Raw genomic sequence first — 24350 nt, 5'->3', positions numbered from 1 at the left:
AGAGTACTGATACAGAAACTTTTGTAATGCAACATCCTGATTACCCTCTATTTCTTTCCGAATGTAGTGAGATAACATCAACATTTGATTCCCTAATGCCCTTTAAAATTTATTTAAATTTAACAATTGTTTTCAGCCTTAGCCACTTCTAGGGGGTGCACCTGTAATTCTAAAAATGACCAAAAAAGCAACAGTTTGTAAGAACTATTCTCTCCTTTGATTCCTCAGACACTCTAGAGACTCTGCAGACCACATTTGCATGGTTAACAATGACTCACGAAGGAGAATAACTCTGAAGGTGAGTTTTTTATACAACGGTGTAGCTAAGTGGGACATCACCAATTCTTATAAAATGCCTGCTTTTCTTAATTTTGTAAGATAGACCTTTTGGGCACCTACTTTAATCTCTCTGTGGGATGCCAGCACCAGCTAAATGCTATGTATGTAGTAAATACTCCTCTTTCTGCAATGTACCCTGTCATCTTTAGATTGCTGCAAGTTGAACAATTGTTACAGACCTTTATGGTGGCAAAAACACTGAAGAAACTACCCTAACTAGGGACTGAGGATACCGAAAACAAACATGAGCTTCCGAGGACAGAAAAGTTGCCTGTAACTTCCCAAATTACATCAACGCATCTTATCCTTGTCTTTCCTAACCAGTTCAGTTGAAGTCTCCCTGAAAGCATGCAGGATGTTACATGAGAAGGCATCACAAAACTTGCTGTTGCCAGCAGTGGCAGGAAGGGCCAAGTCTGTTCCTAGCACTTCTCTTACGAAACCTGACACATACAAAAAAGATCCTCAGCTAAAAGATCATGCTCAAAAGAGAAGCAATTTGTTCAGTATCACATTGCAAGCCTACAGTAAACCACATGCGATCTTAACTTTAGAGTGCTCAGTCCAGCTCCCAGTAAGCTGTAATTCATATAATGGATAATATTCCTGTGAATTAGTGATATATATAAGACAGGGTGTCAACACAGATAGAAATGCCCGATTCCCCTGATGATTCTGAAATTGTATCATTGATATATCATGTAAATGAGAGCCCTAGATCCCTTCCAGCAAGAAATAAAGCAGGGATGCTTCTCTTTTGAAATGGGGAATGCATAGCAAGGGAACAGGAGCACGTTAGTCAAAATGCTCAGGTGATGAGAAAAAAAGAGAAAAATAAAGATGCAATGAGGGATCAAGGTTTATGGAAGTTAATATCATACTTTCCTCTGATCTCTGCAAAACAAGGAGAAGGAAGAAGGAATTTACAGAAAACCAGCAGGCACAAAACTCTAACCACCACAAAATTCCATATTTTGTGACCTTACTGGTTTATTTTACAAATATCTTAGCATGAGAGCCTGAAAGATAAAACAACACATTGGTAAAACTGGCCATGATTCAAAGAGAACACAGCCTTCGTCAGCATAGCACTTCAACTATTTCAAGTTGAAATCTTTGGACCCAAAGTTAAGTACCAGCTTAAGTACCTTGAGAAATAAGGTGATGGTGTGTGCAAGAGCTGAGTGGATTTAGACTAAAGGGAAGCTTGAACGTAAGAGATATCAGACTTTGTGGGAACGGACAGAGACAACCAACATGAAAGACCATGTAAGTGCATATTTATAGGCAGGCACAAAATGCTTATTCTGTGATAATCTGATCCTAGATAGGCTGATTTCAGCACAACTACCAGGAACCATCAAACATTTTGATTCACAATATGCTTTACTTCCCAGGCGCAATTCCATCGGGATTTACACCCACCTGCCAGGGAACAAACTTTGTGTTTTTGAAAAACTGTGCCTTTACACTGTGCTCTGTATCACACTTGGGATGAACAGATGCCTCAAAAGGAAGGCAACGACAGGCTTGTGTAGCCTCTTAGGTTGAAATTGTCTTGTTTTTAGCACGAAGGTCAGATTGCCATGTCTTGTAACTGATTACCTTCGTAGTTATACAATTGTCAGCGAAAGAAACCTGATAAAGGTAGAAGCATTTGTTTCCTGTGTTGAATAAAAAAATTTTCAAGAGCAAGAATAAAATCGAATTTTCACATTGTAGAAAGCAAAAATAATTATTATGGTAGAGGAGTCCTTTTTTAATGTGATGACACATTGATTTTTGGAGGCAACTACAATGCAGCTTTATTTTGCATAGCTACTTCCATACAAATCATGTCTTTGTTTGAGTCTTCTTCTGTTTAAACACTGCAGTAATTCAATAGTACAGTTTCAAAGTTCATATAAAATAAAAGCAGATAGGGAGACAAATTAAGGATGCACAGCTATTTACAACTATATCCTGACTGTCCAATATGGACTTAAAAGCGCTGTAAATGTTAGTCTGTTTAAGAGAGTAAAGCTAAATATCATACTGGACTAAATCCAGTCAGATATCGGGAACACCGTAATTAAAACTTCAGGGATCTTGGTGACAAGATATTTGCTTAGACAATACCCAGGTTTACGGACACTCATTTGTAGGTAATAAAACACAGGTTAATAAACGTAAACAAAACATCACTAAAATCTGTCTCAGTTAAAAATCCTGCAACCTGGAAAACATACTTGCTTTATTAAAACCTAATTAAAAAGCCACAGAAGGTATAATGTCTCACAGTGCTAATTGACAATCTGCCTTCTGCTTCTATCAAAAATGTTCTGCTGAAAGCAGATGGGAAGAAAGAGAATCTCAAGAAATGATTTGTGAAAGATAATGCACAGTGTATTTCAGAAGATTAAACTCCTTTATGTGAAATATTTCCAAATTTGCCAAAGGTAACTCCATCAAGTAAGAGCTTGCTGGGGGGACAGCAGTTTCTGTATAACATTGTAACATGAAACTTAGGGAAATCAACCCAGTTCCATGAAATGTTGGGTTTTTAAAAAAATTGAATAGCATTGCACATTCTAGCATAGAAAAAAAAAGTTTCATTAGAAAAACAAAACAAAACATTTCACAAGCTCATCTACCTTGAACTACAGTGTCAGGAAAACAGAAAACTGGGAAACAAACATGAACTGAACAAAAGGACAAACTAGTGGTGTGTTTAACCGCATCAGACTTTAAAACTTGTCACTGCTCTACCAATCATGCTTCCACCAAGTAAACTAGCAATCAAGTTTACGTAAGTATTGTTTTTAAACTTATCTTTTATGTTTTACAACTGTTGCTTACATTATTTTCTTTTTCTCTATATTTGCCTTATTTATTGCCTTTCAAATAGGCACTACTGCAACTATGCAATCACATGTGTTTAAATTTAAGCATATAAGAAATTGCAGCTATTCCAATCAGACTAGTCACACTTTATAGACTTTGCTGGACTAGTATCTAGATTCTTAAATTTCATATTAATCATAAAAGGAGTCGTTGAAACAAACAGGACAATCAACAGGGGAAGCACTTCAATCCACTTTTCAAAGTATTAATGAGAAATCGAAAGGCACTTAAAGCACTGATGAGTGTCTAAATGAGCACCCTCACAGCTGCTCATGTCTTCAATGGATTATTTTTATGCTCTTTTTGTCAGCATTGACCTTCAACCTCTTCAAATATGGTTTGATTCTGAAAACTGTCAAAGATTAAATGTGGACGAAAGAAGGCATGAGAGCTTTAAATTACATACCATATTTCAGTAATGCTTAATTATTGCTTTCAGATGGCCACTATAGATAATATAATCAGTAGCTACCAAAACAACATCCATCAGCTTACACATAGAAAGGAAAAAAACATGCTGTCTGCTCCATAGTAGCATAATTTGAGCTGTCAGGAATTGGTCATAAGTTTTCTTAAATTCATCAACCTGCCCCCAACAAGGAATGGTCTAACACTTTTCAAACCATCTTTACTAGAAGAGAATCTAATCTAACTGTAAATACTTCATCTGGACTCAATTCTACCATACGGTTATTTTCCCAGCTACCTGTTTACATACTTGGGCAGTACATTTTTTCCTATTATTAAAAAAACACTTTATACTCTGGTGTAGGGGTGTCAAGCCCATTTTCACCGGGGCGGCCGCATCAGCCTCGCGGTTGCCTTCAAAGGGCCAAATGTAATTTTAGGCCCGTATAAATGTAAGAGTATTTACAGATTGTAGGAGTATTTACAGATTGTAGGAGTATTTATGTTTATATGGGCCTAAAATTACATTCGGCCCTTTGAAGGCAACCGCGAGGCTGATGCGGCCGCCCCGGTGAAAATGGGCTTGACACCCCTGATCTAATGAGCATGGACAGTACTGAGGCAGAGGCAACAGCTGGGACTCTGCTCCTCTGCCAGTTTGAGGGGTGTGTTCCCCACCCTGGGGGAAGACCGGCCGAGCAGGACAAGGAACTGGTCCTGACACCAGCGCTGATGGCCCCGTGTGTCACCAGAAATTACCGAGTGCTTCATTTGACATCAGGCAGGAATTTGAGGAACAGGTGAGGTAGACGTCTCAACAGTCTGAGAACAATTTCTATCATAACTAAGCCTTGCTCTCCATAGTGATCTCTGAGTTAATTTAAGTTAGTGGCCCTAGTCATGTTGGCATTGGATATTTGAGAGATGCTTTAGAACAACATATTTTTGTTAGGGATATAGAACTTGCCCGGAGCAACGATGGGGAACCATGATGCCCCAAAAACCACAAAACCCCCAGTAAAGCAGACCCTTTTCTTTACCAGTTCCTTTCATACTTTCACATGCAAGCTCAAATTTGCAGCATAACAGTGTAAAATACAAATGTTTCAGAGAAGACATACAGAGATCCTTCTCTCAAAACCTCATCCCTTTTCTAGGCAGTAAAACGTTTGTCATGTTGGAGACTGAGAACTGGATATAACAATAAGCAATTTTGTTGACTCCTTCCAAATGATACTATGATTTCTCCTGGGTGTCTCAGATTTTTATAAGCATTAAAAGAAAGATGGGAGAGCCATAAAATGAAATGAGAAGCAGCAGTTCCTTCAAGGTTTTTCATGTTGCCAGGAGAGCTGTTTCTCAGTAGGATGAGTCTGAGATTTCGTGTTTCAAAGAAACTCATTTGGGAAACATCACCTTGCTGGGGCTTTGTTATGGGCAGGTCCACTGGCAGATGAGCAACAGTAGGGTGGGTAGATCATAAACTAATGACATGAGCGTGTAAAAAAGAAGTATTTTCTTGATACCTTAAGTATCTTTAAGAAAGCTGACCTTTGAAAACTGATACTATTCACTGAGCAGTACATCCTCCCCTGGAAAATCCCAGGGAAAGCTTGTGCTTTGCTCTGACAGGAAGGAGAACTTTCTGCACCTGCATTTACTTGGCCAACAAAGAGGTAGACAGACAGCCTTCTCCTTCCTTCCCTCCCCACCACTACAGCAATGTGCACTTTCCCAGGACAGCCCACATCCCGAACATGGGTGACGGAGCTGCTGAGCAGCTGTATCCACAGTCCAGGCACCTGGAACAGGAACGCAGCCACCGGCCTGCAGGTGTCCCCTGGTATGGTGCCATGAGAAGGTGGCCAGGGAACCTCAGGTCTAGCATTTACAGTGTCAGGGCAAAACATGGAAAAGTAACATTAACTTTAGATAGACTGTTTAAGTTGAAATTATTTTAATTTTTGTTTTGTAAGTCATTTAAATTGGCAAAAAAGATTATTTTGTTCATTTATTTAATCTTGTGTTCATTTTTTTTGTTTTCTCCTGTAGCTAGGTTTACTCTTCCCAAAACGACCACCTAAACACACTGATAGAACCATTACAGTTCTTCCTCTGAGCATATTGTATATCAAAATAAATTTATTTAGCTTAATACATATTCAGGTCTTGATTTCTTATTTCTAACAGAATTTTAAATACTATGTATCTTATTTTCAAGGTGATAATTTTTAGTAATCTTCAATTCCCACCCTTTGAATCTATGCATAGTTGTTATTTGTAAGCAGTATTCGAAGACCTAATCAAATTTCCATTTGCTTTATGGTTACCTATGCAATGAAGTTTCTCTTTTGCTTTACACAGGCAACACGGCTTTCTTTGGTACATCCACAAGTATTCCTTCGCCTGCCACGTGAACAAAGTGACCGTACAAAAGCCCGTCCATGCCCTTATTCCCCTGACTCTGCTGTGGAGAGGGGGCTTTGTGCTCTCCCATTATGCGCCACCAGGCTGTCTCAGATGCCATCCCACTTGCCACCTCTCCCGTTACCATTCACTACACATTCAAAAGCTGCTTCTCTTCTGTCTCAATGGGAGTCGGGTAGCCTGACCCAGAAAATCCGGAAGCTGCAAAACTTTTCCTTCTCTCTGCTACAAGAAGAGTTCAGAAGTGGGGTTTCTGAGAGGTGGAAGGGACCATGTGAGATTTTACTGTACTGATATGCCCTCACTAACACAGTGGCCAGATGGTGAAGGAGCAGCCCAAGTGACAAAACAAGGTTATGAATGACACAGTTGCTACCGTTGGTCCCACACAGAGGGAGACCTGTCCAGACATGCTTGCTGGACCTACTGCACTACCCTGATAAAGGCAATTAGAGCACCAAACAAACAGCATAATCTCTATAGCAGGGATGTCAAACTTATTTTCATTGGAGGCCACGTCAGCCTCACGGTTGCCTTCGAAGGGCTGAATGTAATTTTAGAACTGTATAAACGTAGAAGTAGTTACATTCATAGAGTCCTAAAATTACATGCAGCCCTTCGAAGGCAACCAGAAGGCTGATGAGGCCCTGGTGCAAAGGAGTTTGATATCCTTGCTCTAGGGTATCAAATCTGGATATTGCTGTTTGGAAAGTACTCTTTGCACGTTCTTCACACAACCGATTCTAACAAAAGGAAATGGACTTGCAAAAGTTTCTTTCATTGTGGATATAAATAAAAGTGCTAAAATGCCTCTTTACTACTATTTGGGCAAATTAGGATTTCTGTTAAAAGACTCAATGGAAAAAAATCTACTAGCTTGTTTTTTTTTTTCAAGCAACAGTTTAAAAAAACCACCTTTTTGATTCTGTATTTGACAAGACTTGATGTCCACCTGCAAACCGAGAGTGTATTTATACTCTAAAAGCCCAGAAAGGTGTAAAACCAGATTATCCTTTTACTTCCTTTGTTTAATTCAGAGTAAAGAATACAATTTAATCCATACTCTGTAGCTGCAGAGAATAGTACAGTCACATTGTTCTTGAACAGACTGAGTAGATATTCACTACAATGTGGGGGAAAAATTAGAAATAATTAGAACTTCAGAGGAAAACATGGAAGATCTTAATAAAGAGATTAATAAGAAATTAGTCACTCACAATGACGGTTATAATATGAAAATCTCTATTTTTCTGGTGCTTCCTTTCACATTTCAACATTGTAAGAGTAAACCCGTGGGCTGCTCTTGATGCATTGAGTACAAAGCATTGTGAAAAAACTGAAATACAAAATCCAAATAGCATTCCAATGTAGTAAAGGGAACACTGGACTAAGGAAACCAATATAGATTCAACACTCTCTTGAAGGCAAATCTCAACTGACCCAAACTGTATTCAAACTAATTGTATTATGAATGAGATTCTGAGTTTAGTAGAGTAAGCAGACCTCAAAAATCACTTGCTTCTTTAAGATGCAAACTTCCTTTCATCACTCCTCCTTCAAACCTACTGCACTTGCAACTAGACGTTGCACTACCCTGCAGAATCCGCCTTGTTCAGTAAGCCAGGGTCAGAGACATCACAGGTTTTAGCTACCTCACTGGCACCTGAGTGTTCTTTAGGGCAGAAACAGTATTTATCTGGAAAAGAAAGAACTGCCGGCATTATATACATAATGAGCTGCCTAAGTCACTGGTTTCCAGCCTGTGCATCCCAGACCAATGGATTGTGGTTAAGAGAGAGATAAGAACTACCTAAGGAAAGCAAACCCCACCACAAGTACGCTGAAATGTGCTGTTTGACATTCAAGTGATCAATTAACTTTAAAACATTTTCAGGGATCTCAGCAGGCTGAAGAAACTTCAAAACTGGAGGCTATACCAGTTATATAAATCAATGTTCTCCAGGGCTGGTTTGAGATGTTCCTGCCTCTACAAGGACAATCAGTTGAGGTGGGGAGATGAAGAGCATAGAGCAATGTCTGTAACACCCACAAGAAAAGGCTTTTAGGGCAACTGCAGTTTTGGACTTCTGATTTCACATAGGAGTTACAAAAATAAGCCCCAATTTGAATAATTAAAGATTTTTCTTACAAGCAATAATACAAAGAATTCTTTTTAAAAGCTTTGAGATGCAAAGTAAGACATTTAATTACAGTGTAACTCAGCTAGAAAGGAGCTTAGCGTGCTAGAAACACGCAAAAATCAAGTCGTGTTTGATACAATGATCTTGATTCCAACAAGATGCTGGAAAAACAAGATGTTTTTGAAAAAAGTTACAAATAGGAGAAATTACAAAGCAGGAACATGTTAACAGGAAATGGAGCTAATGAGTGTATTTCAGTGATTTATGGCAGGCTAATTCAGAGAATTAGGCACTTATTCAAACAGCCAAGCATCAGAAACTCAGCCAAACATAAGGGTAAAATCGAACAGAGGATAAAAGTGCTTCACTGTGGCATAAAAAAAATCCTTCAAAGTAGCATTATGCAACTGTATCATACTGATGATAAATGTATAATAACGTTTACATCATGGAACTAAATGTAAAGATAATTATTTCCCTAAGATAATTCTTACAGAAATTAAGTTATGGTCACTTAGGTGCCATAGCTGTATGGTCCTACACGTTAAACTTACAAAGGCTCCTTTTTTGTCTTAATACCTATGATGTATTTTACATTAAGCTACTGAAACAATATGTAAAATGTGCTAGTTTTAATATAGTCAAAGTATTGAATATGTTATTAAATACTAATACATACATAGAAATAATTTTCACGTTGTATGATATCTTCATTATCGCAATACATTAATTGTTAAAATGGAGTACATAACGGCAATGGTTTCATTAAGAAATCTTTTAGATGAGTGTAGTAAAATAAATACTACCCATTTTGAGCAAATTTGTAACTGACTAAAGCCACAGGACTGTGTTATTCGTTACACTTCATCATATAAATGACCAAACACTACGCAAAAAAAATTTTAAAGCATTCCTAGTCTTTCTCACAGCACTGATATTAGAGACTGGCTTATAGCTGAAAATGGAAGATTACAGCTACTATCTCATTTCTGAACTGTTGCAATTGGTAGGATATGTGGATGGACATCACAACCAAGACACAAATGGGGTTGCACAGACAAGCGCTGCAACAGCTCTCAAGGAACGGCAGGAGAGCCCCAGCTCTGCCAGGAGCTGCTGCCAGGGAAGGGGAATCCCTGTCAGGGAGACAGGATTGGGAGAGGCGCTGTTACTGAGAGCTGCCGGACTACTCCAGATTAGTACTTGATTACGTGTCAGTACACCAATTTTCTACACGGCTGACAATCATAAAATCATTTTGGTTGGAAGAGACCCTCAAGATCATCGAGTCCAACCATAACCTAACTCTAGCACTAAACCATGTCCCTAAGAACCTCATCTCTACATGTCCTTTAAACACCCCCAGGGATGGTGACTCCACCACTTCTCAGGGCAGCCTGTTCCAGTGCTTCACAACCCTTTCCATGAAGAAATTTTTCCTAATATCCAATCTAAACCTCCCCTGGCACAACTTGAGGCCATTTCCTCTTGTCTTATCACTTGCTGCCTGGGAGAAGAGACCAACACCCTCCATGCTACAACCTCCTTTCACGTAGTTGTAGACAGCGATAAGGTCTCCCCTCGGTCTCCTTTTCTCCAGGCTGAACAGCCCCAGTTCCCTCAGCCGCTCCTCAGACTTGTGCTCCAGATCCCCCGCCAGCCTTGTTGTGATGGAAATACCCTGTCTGCTAAAATGTGTCATCAGAGCCACGTCATCCAGAAATATCTAAAACATATGAACATATTTACAACATTCCTAGTTTGGAAACAAATTTTAGCAATATTTTACTGGGTTAGAACACTCATATACTTGTGTCCAGAGACAGATCTGATCTATTATTCTAAATACATGGAAGCACATGAATGTTACTCTACAAAGAAAACTGCTCTTATTGAGGGGCTATGTAAATATAGGGGAATAATATACAAAACAGGATCAAAATGATCCAACTAAAAGCTGTGAGAAATCTACAAAGCACCTCAGATCCTAATCCCCAGACTAGAGCAGACAGTTTTAGGTAAAAGCTCTTTACCCAGTTGTTTCCAGTGACATACTTGATTGGTCTCCTTCCAGACATTATATATTATACTGTTAAAAAATAAAATAGAAAGTACTCAACATAATAACACTTACTAAACAGAAGTTAAAAGAGCACTTCTACATGTGAAAAAATACTCTGAAGATAATGAAAAGCAGATTCCCTCATCTACATTTCTGAATGTAGCTCTCCTGACCATGTTTCTCTGATGAGTAACATAAAAAGTGTTTCAGGATCAAGCAAAGCAGAAGCACTCTGACAAGAGGAGCCCAGGACTTGTAAAAGGAACCAAACTTTTAGAAGCTTTCTAAGTCCTGGAGCTATTTTGTCATGGGCTGTATAAAACAGGACCTGGGAGTCAGCAGGGAACACCAGCAGGTGGGAGTGAGGAGGGAGGGCGGCTGCCATCAGCAGAGCCTCTGCACTAGAGCAGTTCAGGGTCAGCAGTGTCAAAAAAGCAGAGAAATATCCAACCATCCGTTTTCACAGACCTTTCTCATAAGGTATCATAGTGATTAAGTACTAAGATTCACCAATATTTTTTAAAGTAAGCTTTGAGATGTGAAAATGATAACTGTGTAATCCCTGATAATCACACCAGGGTTTAAGGCCAGGTCTGCAGGAACTTGCACATTACCCTGAGCCTGGCAGACAACGGAGGGGAAAAATTCCCCCCCATTCGCAGGTGCACACACAAACTGGATGGAATTATTTCGAGAATCATATTCAAGTCATATGGTATCTCACCTGAAGAGGGCTTAAGAGGTTGGCTATCGAGTGTTCACAGATCAACACCACGGTGGGTTGTGAAGACACAGCCACGACTACGTATGCTCTGTGCCCCCTCTGCTGGTTTCACAGCAGCAAGCAACCACCTCTCTGCAAATAAAGCTAATATAGAAGTAAAATCTTAACTGCGAGTAAAAAGAGATACAAAAATTACTTTCAAAAATTAAAAGAACTAAATATTTGCAAAAACTTTTTATTTTGAAATTACAAAAAGAAAAACTATTGGGTAGCATCCCTTGCTCAAAGATGCAGGTTACGAATTACTGTCCCTTTGTTTTTACTGTAGCTTCTTACTAGTTGAAGTCTACTTGCACTTTCCAAAGACTTTAAAATAAGCATTTTGTTAGATTCAAGTGTTCTGTTCTTTTTCAAGAAAAAAGTCAGACTAATCTTAAAGATCTTAGCAAAGAAACTGAAGTCAGTGATTACTTTTTTTTTTTTTTTGAAAAAAAAGAAGTCACATATTTTCCTACCAGCTATTTCATCTGTTTTTCATTATGGCTTCCATCAAACTAAGAAAAACACCCTACTCTCATAAACACAGGATTCAGCATTTCTTGTTTTCAGAATCAGTTTTTCCCTGTTTAACATAGCTTTTTCAAACAGCATGGCCTGCAATGATCATTTCTCCTCAGTTTACATGACTCCTGTTGACTGTTCTCAGAGTTACACATGAACCTTTGTGGTCTGTAAAACTGACATAACCTAAACTCTTGCACATTTGAAATTACCGAAACCTAAAGCAAAACAAAATGTCAAATAGTGTTAAACCTCAACAACAGCCAGATAGCTGGGCCCCAATTCCACTTTATAACCAAGTGAAAACACACATAAAGCCCAGAAACTTCACTTAATATCCTCCATAAAGCCTTTAATTTCACAGTTCAACACCATGGTAATCTCCCTTTGGTCACTGCTGACACTTCTAGAACCATATTTAATCAGTACTAAAACACCAAAGGAAGGAACATCAGATCTCAAGTGCATTTCATCACTAAAAAAATAAATAAATAAAAATAAATCAGCAATTGCTTAGAAAATGTTTTAGAATATACAACATTTTGCATCTTTGTGAAAGGAGCTTCTATACTGTTTTAATTACTATAAAACCAGGATCTCTGGAAAGAAAAGTCCTGTGATACTGTCACATGACAGCTTGCTACTGCCCAGGGATTTGTTTTCATAGTTTTTGACTGCAGAATAAAATACTACATCCCTAACCACAAGTAAGGCGACTGAACTTTAAAGATCTCTCCTGTTTCTGCACACAACTCACTCTTCAGTCCTGCTAGAACAGATTTCTCAGTTACTGTGCTATTCTGCTGCTGCTTGGCAGTTTTGCATCCTCTTGGTACTCCATTGTGTTGTGATACACTCAGAGGGAGATAAAGGTAGAAAATGTCATTTTTGAGAGAAGAAAGCTTATAGACTACTAAAAAATATTTTCAAGGAGCACATTGTACATAGAACCAATGTGCAGGGATACAGGATACAAATAATAACAGTATAAAAGGTAAAAGAAAGAAACTAATTCAAACTCCTTGTACTGCAGTCTGCACAGTCAGAACATATGCGCTTTCTTATAGAAATACTGTCATACAGGCAAGATTTAACCACCACCTGAAGACAACCAATTTAATTGCACTAGTGTAGAGTATAGGAACTTCACCATATTGATTACTTCTGTGAGCAGGGGATATGCAACTCCTCTCACCACTATTTTATTAAACCAGCTCTATTTTATGCAAGAAAGAATAATTAGTGAAGGGGCGTTTTGGTTTTGAAAAGACAAAAAAGGTGCACATGGAATGGACTGTTTGCCTTATGTCACAGACAAGAGCCAGCAATACCCAGTATCTGTGTACTTCATGGGTAAGAGCAGAGATTAGAGCTTTGCTTGGTATTCCAAGTGTCCAGAACAAATACATCCAAACTGGTCACACTTCACAAAAGCGATAGCCAGCTGCTGGCCTTGTAATTCACATCAGGTCCCTGAGCTCCAGTACAGATGATAGTTAACTCAGGGAGCAACTCATCCAGCTGCCATTCTCATCTTCCTATAACCAGGGGCTTGCTGCAAAGAGGGGTTCAAAAACTGGTTAAGGTGTCCTGGCAAGAGAGGCTCACTCTTCTCACATGCTCCTCTTGCTGTACATACCCTGAAGGGCTGCTCTTCACACAAGGTGCAAATATCTTTTGGGGACACACTGGACCTTCCCTCTTAATAAGAAGAGCAACTAGGCTACAGTGGCTGGCTGGACACCACTGCTTTATGTCGATGGGGAAAGCATAAAGGAATAGCAAGAATACATGGAAACTGTTCCTTCAAAACCCATTAAAACTTTACTTTCTGACTGAAGACACTGGAAACCATGCTACAATAATAGCTTTGAAATGCTCATTGCAAAGGGCTTTTGCAAAAAAAAATGCAAGTACAAATTGGGGAAGTATTTTATCACTGCAGTAGAGATTTTGTGTCAGAAGAAAACATACCAAATTTCCTATTTCAAACTCTAAAAAACAGTGGCATCAGAAGGATTCAAAAGGCCACTGGAAGAGACCTAAGAATATCTTGGTTAGGAGAAGGGATGACAATGAGATATAGCACTTCTGTGCCCGCTGTAACCAAGCATGGTCAAGACCACATGAGGTACAGGAAAGCAAATGCAAGTGAATGGTATATTTGAGGTATCCACCTACTGCTAGTATTTTAGAAGGTCACTACTATAAAAAGTTTCATAATTTCACTCTTGGCCTTTTTGCAGATAAGGAGACCAAGAAGTAGGAATACCACACCTGTAATATCTTCAGATAGGATTCTACTTCAGAACAATCCAAGCAAGCACCTACAGTGGTTTAATAATCTCTCCTCTTGCTTGCTTGTAACAGGGTTCCTTTAAAGTAGAGCACCTGGTTCACAAATCTGACTCACCAGCAATGATTAACTCAAAAAACATATTAGCTAACTTTAAATACTTCTCCTATTTATAAATATTAACTATGTGACAAAGCTCACCATAAAAAGACTATCCTGCTGCCTGTAGTAATGCTGTGGCTTGGGCAGAAAAGAGAACCCTGATCCCTGGGTGAGTGGGAGCCTTGTGTGTATATGGCTCCAGCCCAGCCCAGCCCACCCTCCAGGCACCAGAGTAATTATGGTTTTCTCTGTCACAGTCCATCAGAGCACCAGAAGCTTTATACTCTCACATAACAAAATTGGTCATCAACAAGACTGAGCCTTTCCTATATATGCAGCAATACCTTGCTTCATCTTACTTAAAAAAAAAAAAAAAGAAAAAAAAAATCAGATCCTGAGCACCATATAGTTACAACAGTAAAAATGTGGTGTAACCAACCGAACGTTTCACAGGAAACTAAATTTAGAACCCTAAGTTAATGTTTAAATTTTTAAATATTCACCTGATTTTCAGAGATGATGTGCACTTAAATCTCGCAAGCACATGCATGTCTAACTTTGACTCTTTTGACACAGCAAGAGCGGAACACAAAACATGTCAGTTCCAGGGAACACCAGGAGTGTAACAGGTACAGCAAGAGCTCATACTGTACTTTGTGTTTCCTTTCCTGTGGTGTAGACTGTAAATACTGGGGCTAAGCTTTCCAGAAGATTCTATTAAAATTGATGTATACACATACAGCAATAGCTCAACAATAATAAGTTCTAATGTATTGTGTGTATCTTGCTGTATGTAGCTCAGGTCAACACTAGACAGTTACTGTAAGACAAGATGTGTAATTTCAAAGCTCTACAAAAATAGTTTTCAAATAGATGGCTTTCAAAAAATGCCAATCAAATGGTAAAACAAACCACAAATTAAGACTTTTCCAGTTCTCTAGCAGACTTTCCTTGGGTGTTATTTTCTTACCAATTAAATGCTAGAAATGTTTAGAAAATTTCTTTCACATATTTGTTCCTTCTGGATTTATGTTTGCTTGCTTTTCTGTAGCAAGATGAGAGACATATAGAACAAATTAATTCTCAAAGTTGTGAAAAGTGAAATTCATCATTTTCAGACAATTTGGTGGTCAAATTTCTTCACTGTGATTTTAAGAAAGACTAAAATATCTGATGACAAGGTAAGGAATAGGGAAGGGAAACGCAAGACCTGGGCATTCACCACAGTGTGCAAGTATTGCACGGGACAGATCCTGAGGTTGTTCTTACTTCTGTGTAACTTTTCAGGGTGCATTTCAGAGCCAGCAGAAACTGCTAGGTGGTGTGAAAAATGCCGTTTTAGTTATGTTCTTGAACATGCTGGAGCCAGACTATCATGACAAAAATACGTAATTTTGGATAAAAATTTTATTTCCTTTTTTTACATGTCATCCATTCTTATTTCTATTCTAGTTAATACAGAAATGTAAGAATTTTTAATCAGAGAAAATTTATTGAAGAGATAGGTATCACATTCTAAAATGAAATAAGAAAACTTCATTAACCTAATGCATTAATTTTTCTTTAAATCACTTGAGGAAAAAATGTTCTTTAAAAGACAACCTGTCTAAAAAACAGTAAGCAGATTAGGAAAAGAAAGCCAGAGGACCTAATGGATTCTAAACAAAGAACAGTGACCACGTATTACAGGGCTGCTGTACGTGCTGCAGTGAGAAGATCTACTTAGTGCCATCATTTTGAGAGAGCCAGCTTTAATTTGCTCGCTTTCTTTCACTCCATGAATTTCCTAGCACAGGACTAGACAACACCTGTAGTTTTTTTCAGACGTTTTGTACAATCTCTTCCACCATACTCTCAGAATCTCAAAACAATCTTTATTACGGGTGACTGCTCATAAATACTTAAACAGGGGAACGGGATGTGAAAGAAAAAAGAAAAAATAAAATTATCCCCCAGAAGGCTTTGGGCTTAAAAGCAGTAGAAAAATCAATGAAACTAGAACCAGATAACCTTCTACCACCTGCCTTTCTAAAGGCTGCTGAAGAAGAAACTGAAACACACAAGACAAAGCATTTGAAGTTCTGAATCCCATGAAGTCAACAGCAATATCCCGTTGGTAAACAAGCGAAGCCATATATCACATACTGGTTTAATACTCTATTTAGTCTGGTTTAGTACTAAGAGATTATTTTAAAGTCTCTGGAAATAGCCTGAAAGGTAAAGTAAAAATAATCATCAAGAAAACTGTATTTTCTACAGATAGCAGAAAGCAAATGATACTGTAGCTGGGACTTTCCAAACTGGGAAACTTTCGTGAAATGCACCTTTTTAACTACTGAGGTACTCAATCAGTAATTATCTCTGTACTGAGTAGACATTCCTCAACAGCAATGTTTCAGATTGGTGGTTCACCCAATTCTGTAATCTCCTCTTTTGATTTTTCCGAGGATTTTGCCCCACAGAACACCACTCCCAACTTCTCACTGGCTGTTTGTGTCTGTATTATAGTGATGTAATACATATGATGTATTACATATTAGAAAAAATACATAGACATTAATCAGAATATTCTCTAATCAGTGTTCAGAGTGGACCCCTGAATGAGGTCAGTATTTGGACTGCGAGATAACACAAATAAGGAACAAACAAAAAAATTGGCTTTTATAATACAGTGACACCTCAGTTCAGTACATTCCTTGCAAGTGAGATAGCTCTTTATCATGCTGTGCAGTATCTACTACCTAAAAATACCCAAATAGGTATATTAACATCTGTATTAAGTTATTTCTTCAAGAACCTTATCATCTTACAAATATTTGCACCATCCTGTTTGCTAATTACCTCAGAACAGTATAAATTGGAAGTAATTTTTTCCCTTGATCAACTAAAGCTACAATGATGGAGCTTCCTTGGACTAGTCAAAGGCAGATGTATTTTTAGAAAAGACTTTGAACACAAAGATTTTTTTCTACTTAATTCCTGCTATAATAAAGAAAAAGCTACATGTCTTATTTTCCCAGATGTAATTATGATACGATCTCTTCTTTAGCACAGAAGTGACATTCATATCCAAAGTCCCTGCATCTATGGCCTGCATGAACCCTACAAATCTACCTCTGATTTAACAATTCTATATCCATTTAATACTCTGGCCCTATTAAGGATTTTTTTTGCACTGGTTTACACACAATTTATAATGCTCAACACAATTCTAATATTACAATGCTTCAGTACACCAATCCATATGGCTGTGAAGTTTACCCTAGTTTTAAAACACACAGATTCATTACCTTAAGACAGAATTTTTCTGAACTTCAACAGAAAACTTGATACATGCTATGTGTGAACACATATCGCTTTATAACAGAGATATGTATACAGAAAATAATTTAAGAGAAAAACTGCAGCATTAAAGCATTAAATCAGGAAGGAAAAAAATCCTCAACTAACCTACCTATAGGTTAAAATACTGACTAGATTTTTTTTTTTTTTTATAGAGCACAAAATAGTCCCTTGTCTGAGATATTTAGTCTGATTTCAGCTGATAGGAGGCAGAGAGACTTAAAAACTAGCATTAGTGAGCTAACTTCAAGAGAAAAATGACAAAATACAGAATCAGATTAGTAAACCAGTGACACTGTTAATATCGGTTACTATGTAAGTGCTGAAATGTGCATTCTAAACTTCTTAAGAAGAGAAAAAACTTTCGTCTTCAACGGCACAATAGACCTTAACAACCTCTTGATTTTAAAGAGTGTTCAAATTGCTACTCCTTTCCCTCCTCCAATCTTTGGTAGCGGAGCAGATCTAAAAGATCCTAAGAGTAGTACATTCAATGAGACCACCCTTCTTCATCAAGTTCGTGAAAGATAGAAAGGAAAATAAGAATTACACCAAATACAATTTTACAGCTTACCATCTTCAACAAAACCCTTATTAAGAGACTTCCATACTATCTGATCACTGACAAGAATCACTTTTCATATTCTATATGCCTTTGCTGAAATCTATTACTCTTAAACAGATGTCATGAATTTTCTTTTTTGGAGCTCTAGTAAACGTTTCTTGACTATGAAGTATCATGTACATATGTTAATAAAATTCAAAATGTTTATTGAGTACCCAAAGAACTTGTACAGACTAAGTGGAGTGAACAACATCACTAAGACAACTCTTCAAGAAGAAATATGACTAGTTACAATTAAGAATGTCTTGCAATATTATATTCTCTTCGCCATTGCAAAGTTTCTGCTGACGTGAATTAATACAGTAAAGTAGCACGGTGGAAAGATGCTCTTGCCATTCTTGTTCAAATAAACAACTTCAAATTAAAAAATTATATTCTACCTTCATGTCTTTTATATCAATCTCTCAACTACACAACTAGATAGCTTCACAGTACATGCCTACTTGTGAAAGTTCAGCTCTTAAATGAAAATGTGACTAAAGTAAAATCCAAAGAATCAGAAGTAGATGTCAACAGCTAAAGATCCTTTCATTACCTGAATTAACAATAACAAAAAATCGTCCTAGTTACTCTTGATGACTCTTGATACTTTGAATAGGTTTTAAAATTATATCTGTTCAGCTCCCATCATCAAAAGATAAAAAAAGTCCCTCTTGTTGTTATGCTATTTTTAAATACATTACTGAAAATACAAAGAATTACATTTGGGATCCATTTTTACCAGTGTCAAATCGATGACCGAAAGTTTTGAGTTAGGGAAAATGAATCAAGAAAATGAGTACTTTAAGTGCTGGCTGGCATAAAGTATCCTTGCATGTGTTCATAACTGCTGACATTGTATTTTGACATAATTCTGCAAATACTTGTCTTATTTTATAAATAATTTCTATAAACAATTTATTCTATCATTTTCCAACTGTGCTTAAGTATTGCCTGTGCATGCCATATTACAAGCTTCACTACAGTATTCCTGTCTTGCCTTATTCAGAGTAAGAGTACCTTAACTTCATAAATAAAGCAATTTAAATCACTGAAATGACTTGAAGAATGGTATAGTACTCCACTGAAGCAAAGGAATCTAACAGAATCTACTCCTTGACTTTGTAATAACAATGGGAAGCACTATATATAAAAATGAAAGTGTATCAATATTTCACAGAAAAAGGCTTCAGCAAAGAAATCACCTCCTTATCGCAAATTAAGGCTACGTTTCATCTTTGTAATCTTTATGGATGTAGCTTTCTGCTCAAATACAGTACTGTGAAAGATGAGTGCCACAGTCTGCTTAGAAAGGTAACAGATACATCAAACTTACTAATGCATAAAGTTTTCAAGTAAATGTGCAAGCCTAATATATTGTGTTGCCTGCGAAGCTACCTGAAATATTTTTCAATATGTATGTTACTTATGCAAATAGTAAATCAGTTTCTTCAGGTGCCAGAATCAACACCTTTCATCCCTAGAGCAAGCTTTAAACAGGCCTAAGCCAGAACTGCTGCCCAAAAGCCTGGCCCCTGTCATCCTTCTGTCCCATTTTCACTCTTTGCATCAGCGGAAGTTACTACTACGAACTGCATCAGAGAACTGGTCTGGACCCCACGACTGTGCCTTTCAGTGCACATGTTAGTTTACGATGGCTTAATCTACAGTGAGAAAGCCTTCACTCTAACTCTGAAACATTAAAAAATTCCTACTGGCAAGATAAAGCATACTGTTCTGGTAATATTAAGTCCCTTCTGAGTTTCTGAATACAGCTATTTTGGTAATATTTGTCTGCATGCTACATTAATAGAAATAGAACAGTTCTAACTGTAAACGTGATGCAACTGAAGACTGTACAACAAACTTTTATTCTTAAAAAAATTGTTAGAAATTGATGGCGTAACACATATGTACAGTAGCCAATTTATTAATGCTTGAAAGGTATTAACAAAGACAAAAAAATCATTAAATAATACATTGTTTTATACCACTACCAACTAATTGTTCCACATCTCTCACCTGGCAATTACCATCATACTAATGAGCAATTTAGCATACTGCCAGTCCCAGTTTAGAAAAACAGATTAACTTTCGGTTTTAAAGAGGCATTTATCAAAATGTAAAGCTACTGCCAATATGTGTTTGAGTATTTATGTGGTCTATGACTGAAGCCTTTTCAAACTGCACATATCAAAAATAAAGAAAATCCCTTAAGTTCACAAAGTATCCTTATAATTATTTTGTGTGTTTGGACTTCCACGGTCATATCTGCCTGACCAGAATACTACTATTAGGTGGTGCAGCAGCATCAGTCAAATTCTTTGAGCTAGAGTCTGCCCATAAAGGTAATTTTACCTTAAACATTGCTCATCTCAACTCCTGAGACATGTTCTAGTAATAAACACATCAGCAAGGTCTATAACAAAGAAACAGTTATTTAATGCATACCTCACTATATCCTAATGTCTGCTACTTGCACAGTAAAGAATCATTCACTCAAGTCCACTCTTTGAAAGGGCTACCTTCATTAAGCTCACAGGTTGTTTACTATCCAGAATAAAAGTTACAGTAACTGAAAAACTGAATCATGACACAGCATGAGAAAAAATACCCTACCTCTCAGAGGGAGAGGGCAACACACGTGTGACCTGCTTCTACATTCAAAGGCATGCTGATGCTTTGCACTCATGGGTCATAATTTCATCCCTTCGGTGGAAGCAAAAGGGGCATTGAAACTTGCATGTTAATGCTTTAATGTTAAAGACCAAAATTCTAATCAGATACATGAGCAGTAAAGTAGGTGAAATGGGAGAAGAGCATTACTAATGTACCTAAGCAGCCAATTCATCTCAACAATTTAAAAAGAGGTTCTACTTCAATGTTAAGCCATCAAGACACAAAGTCCCCCTCATTTCTGTTAAAAACACATAGGATTTTTTTAGAACAACAGCTTTTTACTTTTCGTGCAACATTTCTGGACTTTGAGTCACTAAAACCAAATAACCACAAAATACTTAAACACTACCACCACCTATTTAGAGTACCAAATATATTACAAAATAAGACAATGCAAATATTCGTTAAGTTTTGGCTTCATGCATATCTGCATTTTAAAAAAGCTAAAATCCTACTGTATACTCTTACAGTATATCATGTTCCACCTTCTAGAAGTAGTAAGAACATCATAATAATGACCATGAAAAGGTAAAATAAGCTTGATGACACTGCAGTGAAATAATTTTATCTTATTACCTAAAGAAGGTGAAAGGCAATTTTTTACAACCTAGTTTCATTTCAATTTTATTGAACTGTCTACAATATTCTGTGAGTGCGTGCACATACACAGGCACGCACAGAAAAAGTGATATCTACAGTTTACACAAATACTTACATACAAATGTTATTTACATAAACTAACATGACTGCATGATTTTTGACGTAAAAACCATATGCTTCTTGCACATTAACTGTTGCATCTGTCTTACAAAAGTGATATAAACCTTTTGCAACAACTAGCTAAGCACATATTGCTGATTCCAAGTTTTTAAAGCTTGCATGTTTTTAAAAAAATACAATACCTAGAACACTGTTATCAAACAAATATGCTTTATTGGCATCTAAAAACAAAATGCACCCAACATTAAAATGTACTTTTTCATTTTTTTAAACCCACTGCAGTACGAGGAACAAATCACAAACACTTACTTTAGAGAAAACAGAGACTATAGTGTAGATTTTACAAAATCACTTTTAATCTCTGTATTATGCTCCTTAAATAACATGGGTCATTTCTTTTTCTGCCGAATTGAAGGAACATAAAATATCACAGCTTTGTCTATACTTTAAAATTCTGCAGCAGCCTAAAAACACGGACAACATACACCAGCACCTGTTTTCAAGTATAACAATTTCGATAGCCAGCCTAAGGGTATTATCTAAAAAAAATCCATTTTCTTCCATAGGAAGTCTTTGTTTGACAAGCTGTTATTTTATCTTTGTGAAATTAAAAGCAAGTGGGGGCAAGTTTATGCTTTATCAGAGAAATTAAAAAAATGTTTACCTACCATGTTCAAATTAAGAACAGTGTTCTATACAAGTCAGTTGTACAGTTATTTAAGTGAAAGATGAACATGAACATCAGATTAACTTAATTCTGGCAGACAAAAGTGAACTGCTACCGTCCAGTCAGCCATTTATCTATTACAGAGAGATGACAACTTTACAAAAGGTATCTTTTACCTACTGAGTGATGATTATGTCCCCTCAGTTTCTGTGCTTTCTACCACTGGTGCACTTTCTATATCAGCTTCTGTGTCACTCTTCTCTTTGTTTATCTCGACGGAAGATGTCAGTTTTTCATACAGTTCTGGATCATCCTGCACCTGTGCAGCTGGTGGCTGACTTTCTGTCTCTGTATTTTCACCGTTTACCTGGGGCATATTATCGGCTTTGCGTTGGGAAGTAGCCCCATCAAAATATTCAAAAACCCGTGGATGTGGAGGGGGGATCCAGTTGTTTGACATTCTGTCTCTTCCAAACCTGTTCCCATTAATTTCTCTGCAAAAATTAAAATCTCTGTCATCCCTATCCCTCTGTCTTTCCCAGGGTCTTCTGCGGTCATCAAAATCTCTGTGAGCATCTTGTTCAAATCCTCTGTTCCAATTGGGACCACTTCTACTATCAAACCTATAGTTTACATGCCGAAACCTCTCCCTGTCTTCATGGAAGCCTTTAGGTCCACCATAAATAGGGAAAGCATGGTGCTCTCTTTCATCATAATCTCCTCTCTGTCCCCAGTGCTTGTCTGAATTGAAACCAAAATGGTCTCTTCGACCAAGGTTATCTATACCTGGTCTTCCAAAATTTTCTCTCATGTCTACATGTGGTCTTGCAAAGTGGTCTCTTCCATCTACTGGAGGCCTTCCTATACCCTCTCTTGGATCAACTGGTGGTCGTCCAACAGAATCTCTGACATCCACTGGAGATGGTCTGCTAAGATTATCTCGGTTTTCCACTGGAGGAAAGCGATAATCTCTGTCTCCTTCCTGCTGAATGTTATCACCTCCAAGTGGCAGTCTTTTCTCTGGATTAGAAATGCCATCAATATTTTGTCTTCCTGGTGTCCCAAAAGGTCTTTCTGGTTGATTAAAAATATCTGCTGAAGGAAAAGGACCTCGAGGTGGCGGGTGAAGAGATGGATCAAGGATTGCTGGAGGAGGAATACTACGCTGCGGTGGCATTCCTGGCTGCATTAATGGAAACCTTGGTCCAGGCGAATGGGGCATTAGGCCTGGACGGATGTCTATGAGAGGCATTCCTGGCATTCTTGGACTACTAATATTTAGATGAGGCATGTTTTGAACCCCAGCAGGATGCTGCATTGCCAGTAGTCCAGAACTACTTGAAATATTTGGTGGTGGCACTCCCATAAGTCCAGAACTACTTGAAACATTGGGTGGTGGCATTATGAGAAGCCCAGAGTTGCTTGAGACACTCGGTGGCTGCAGTCCTGCCAGAACTCCTGAGCTGCTTGAGACATTGGGTGGCTGCATTCCTGTCAGAAGGCCAGGACTGCTTGAGACACTGGGAGGATGCACTCCAGCTAGAAGCCCTGAGCTACTTGAGACATTTGGTGGTGGTTGCACTCCAGCCATAAGTCCAGAGCTACTTGAGACATTAGTTGGCTGAACTCCACCAGCAAGAGAAGAGCTACTGGAGACAGTGGGTAGCTGCACTCCTCCTGCAAGACCAGAACTGCTTGAAACTGTTGGTGGTTGCACTCCTCCTACAAGTCCGGAGCTGCTTGAAACACTGGGTGGCTGTACTCCCCCTGCAAGTCCAGAGCTACTTGAGACATCGGGTGGTTGCCCTTCTCCAGTAAGTGCAGAACTGCTTGAGACGCTGGGTGGTGGCACTCCTCCAACAGGTCCAGAGCTACTCGAGATGTCACTCTGCACTAAAATGCAGCAACAAGAAGAATAGTTAACTGAAAATGTCAGCATAATACATAGCATTCAAAACAAAATGCAGCTGAACCCATGTTCAGTTAATGCATTCAGTGATGACACTGCTGACAAGGTCTGTCTCAGTTTCCATAATGAGCATACGTAATTTTAATCACATTGGAGATAAACAGACATTATGTCACAGAAATGAAGGTCTCTACATAGTAAAGAACGTACTGCATCTTAAAACTGACAAATCCTACAGCCAATTTATGCAACAGAAGTACTAAAATCTTCAATGTAATTCTATAAACGTTATACTACCCTACCCTCTTCTGCTTCTTTCCACTGCCACGGGGTGCAGTGGAATGTACTTTTAACAACTTTTCTAAAGGGCTCCCAGTCTCAGATTTACTTCTCAAGTCTACAACAAAAACATCCCTGAGCATAAACTGCTAGACATCAATGACCAAATGATGAGGAAGATGGTTCCCACCACTCCTCCAACTTAAA

General features: G+C 38.0%; 1 protein-coding gene across 7 annotated transcripts in view; it reads right to left on the bottom strand.

Annotated features, from left to right (window-relative positions):
- SCAF8 (SR-related CTD associated factor 8) overlaps nucleotides 1–24350 on the bottom strand; it is a 159961-nt gene that overhangs the window by 85426 nt on the left and 50185 nt on the right. For 4 of the 7 annotated variants that reach the window (XM_065834585.2, XM_071806440.1, XM_071806441.1 and 1 more), the window contains one exon: nucleotides 21482–23848. In XM_065834585.2, coding sequence (XP_065690657.2) covers nucleotides 22146–23848 — 1703 coding nt within the window. In that variant the 3' untranslated portion in view covers nucleotides 21482–22145. Of the gene's footprint in view, nucleotides 1–21481; nucleotides 23849–24350 lie in introns of those variants that run through there. The other 3 variants (XR_010651137.2, XM_065834588.2, XM_065834586.2) reach the window with 1 other exon arrangement.

The sequence above is a fragment of the Patagioenas fasciata genome, chromosome 3 (assembly GCF_037038585.1).
Source record: "Patagioenas fasciata isolate bPatFas1 chromosome 3, bPatFas1.hap1, whole genome shotgun sequence".
In the NCBI taxonomy this organism is placed as follows: domain Eukaryota; kingdom Metazoa; phylum Chordata; class Aves; order Columbiformes; family Columbidae; genus Patagioenas; species Patagioenas fasciata.
The sequence above is the reverse complement of the archived record's forward strand: the minus strand, read 5'-3'. Positions and strand labels throughout refer to the sequence as shown.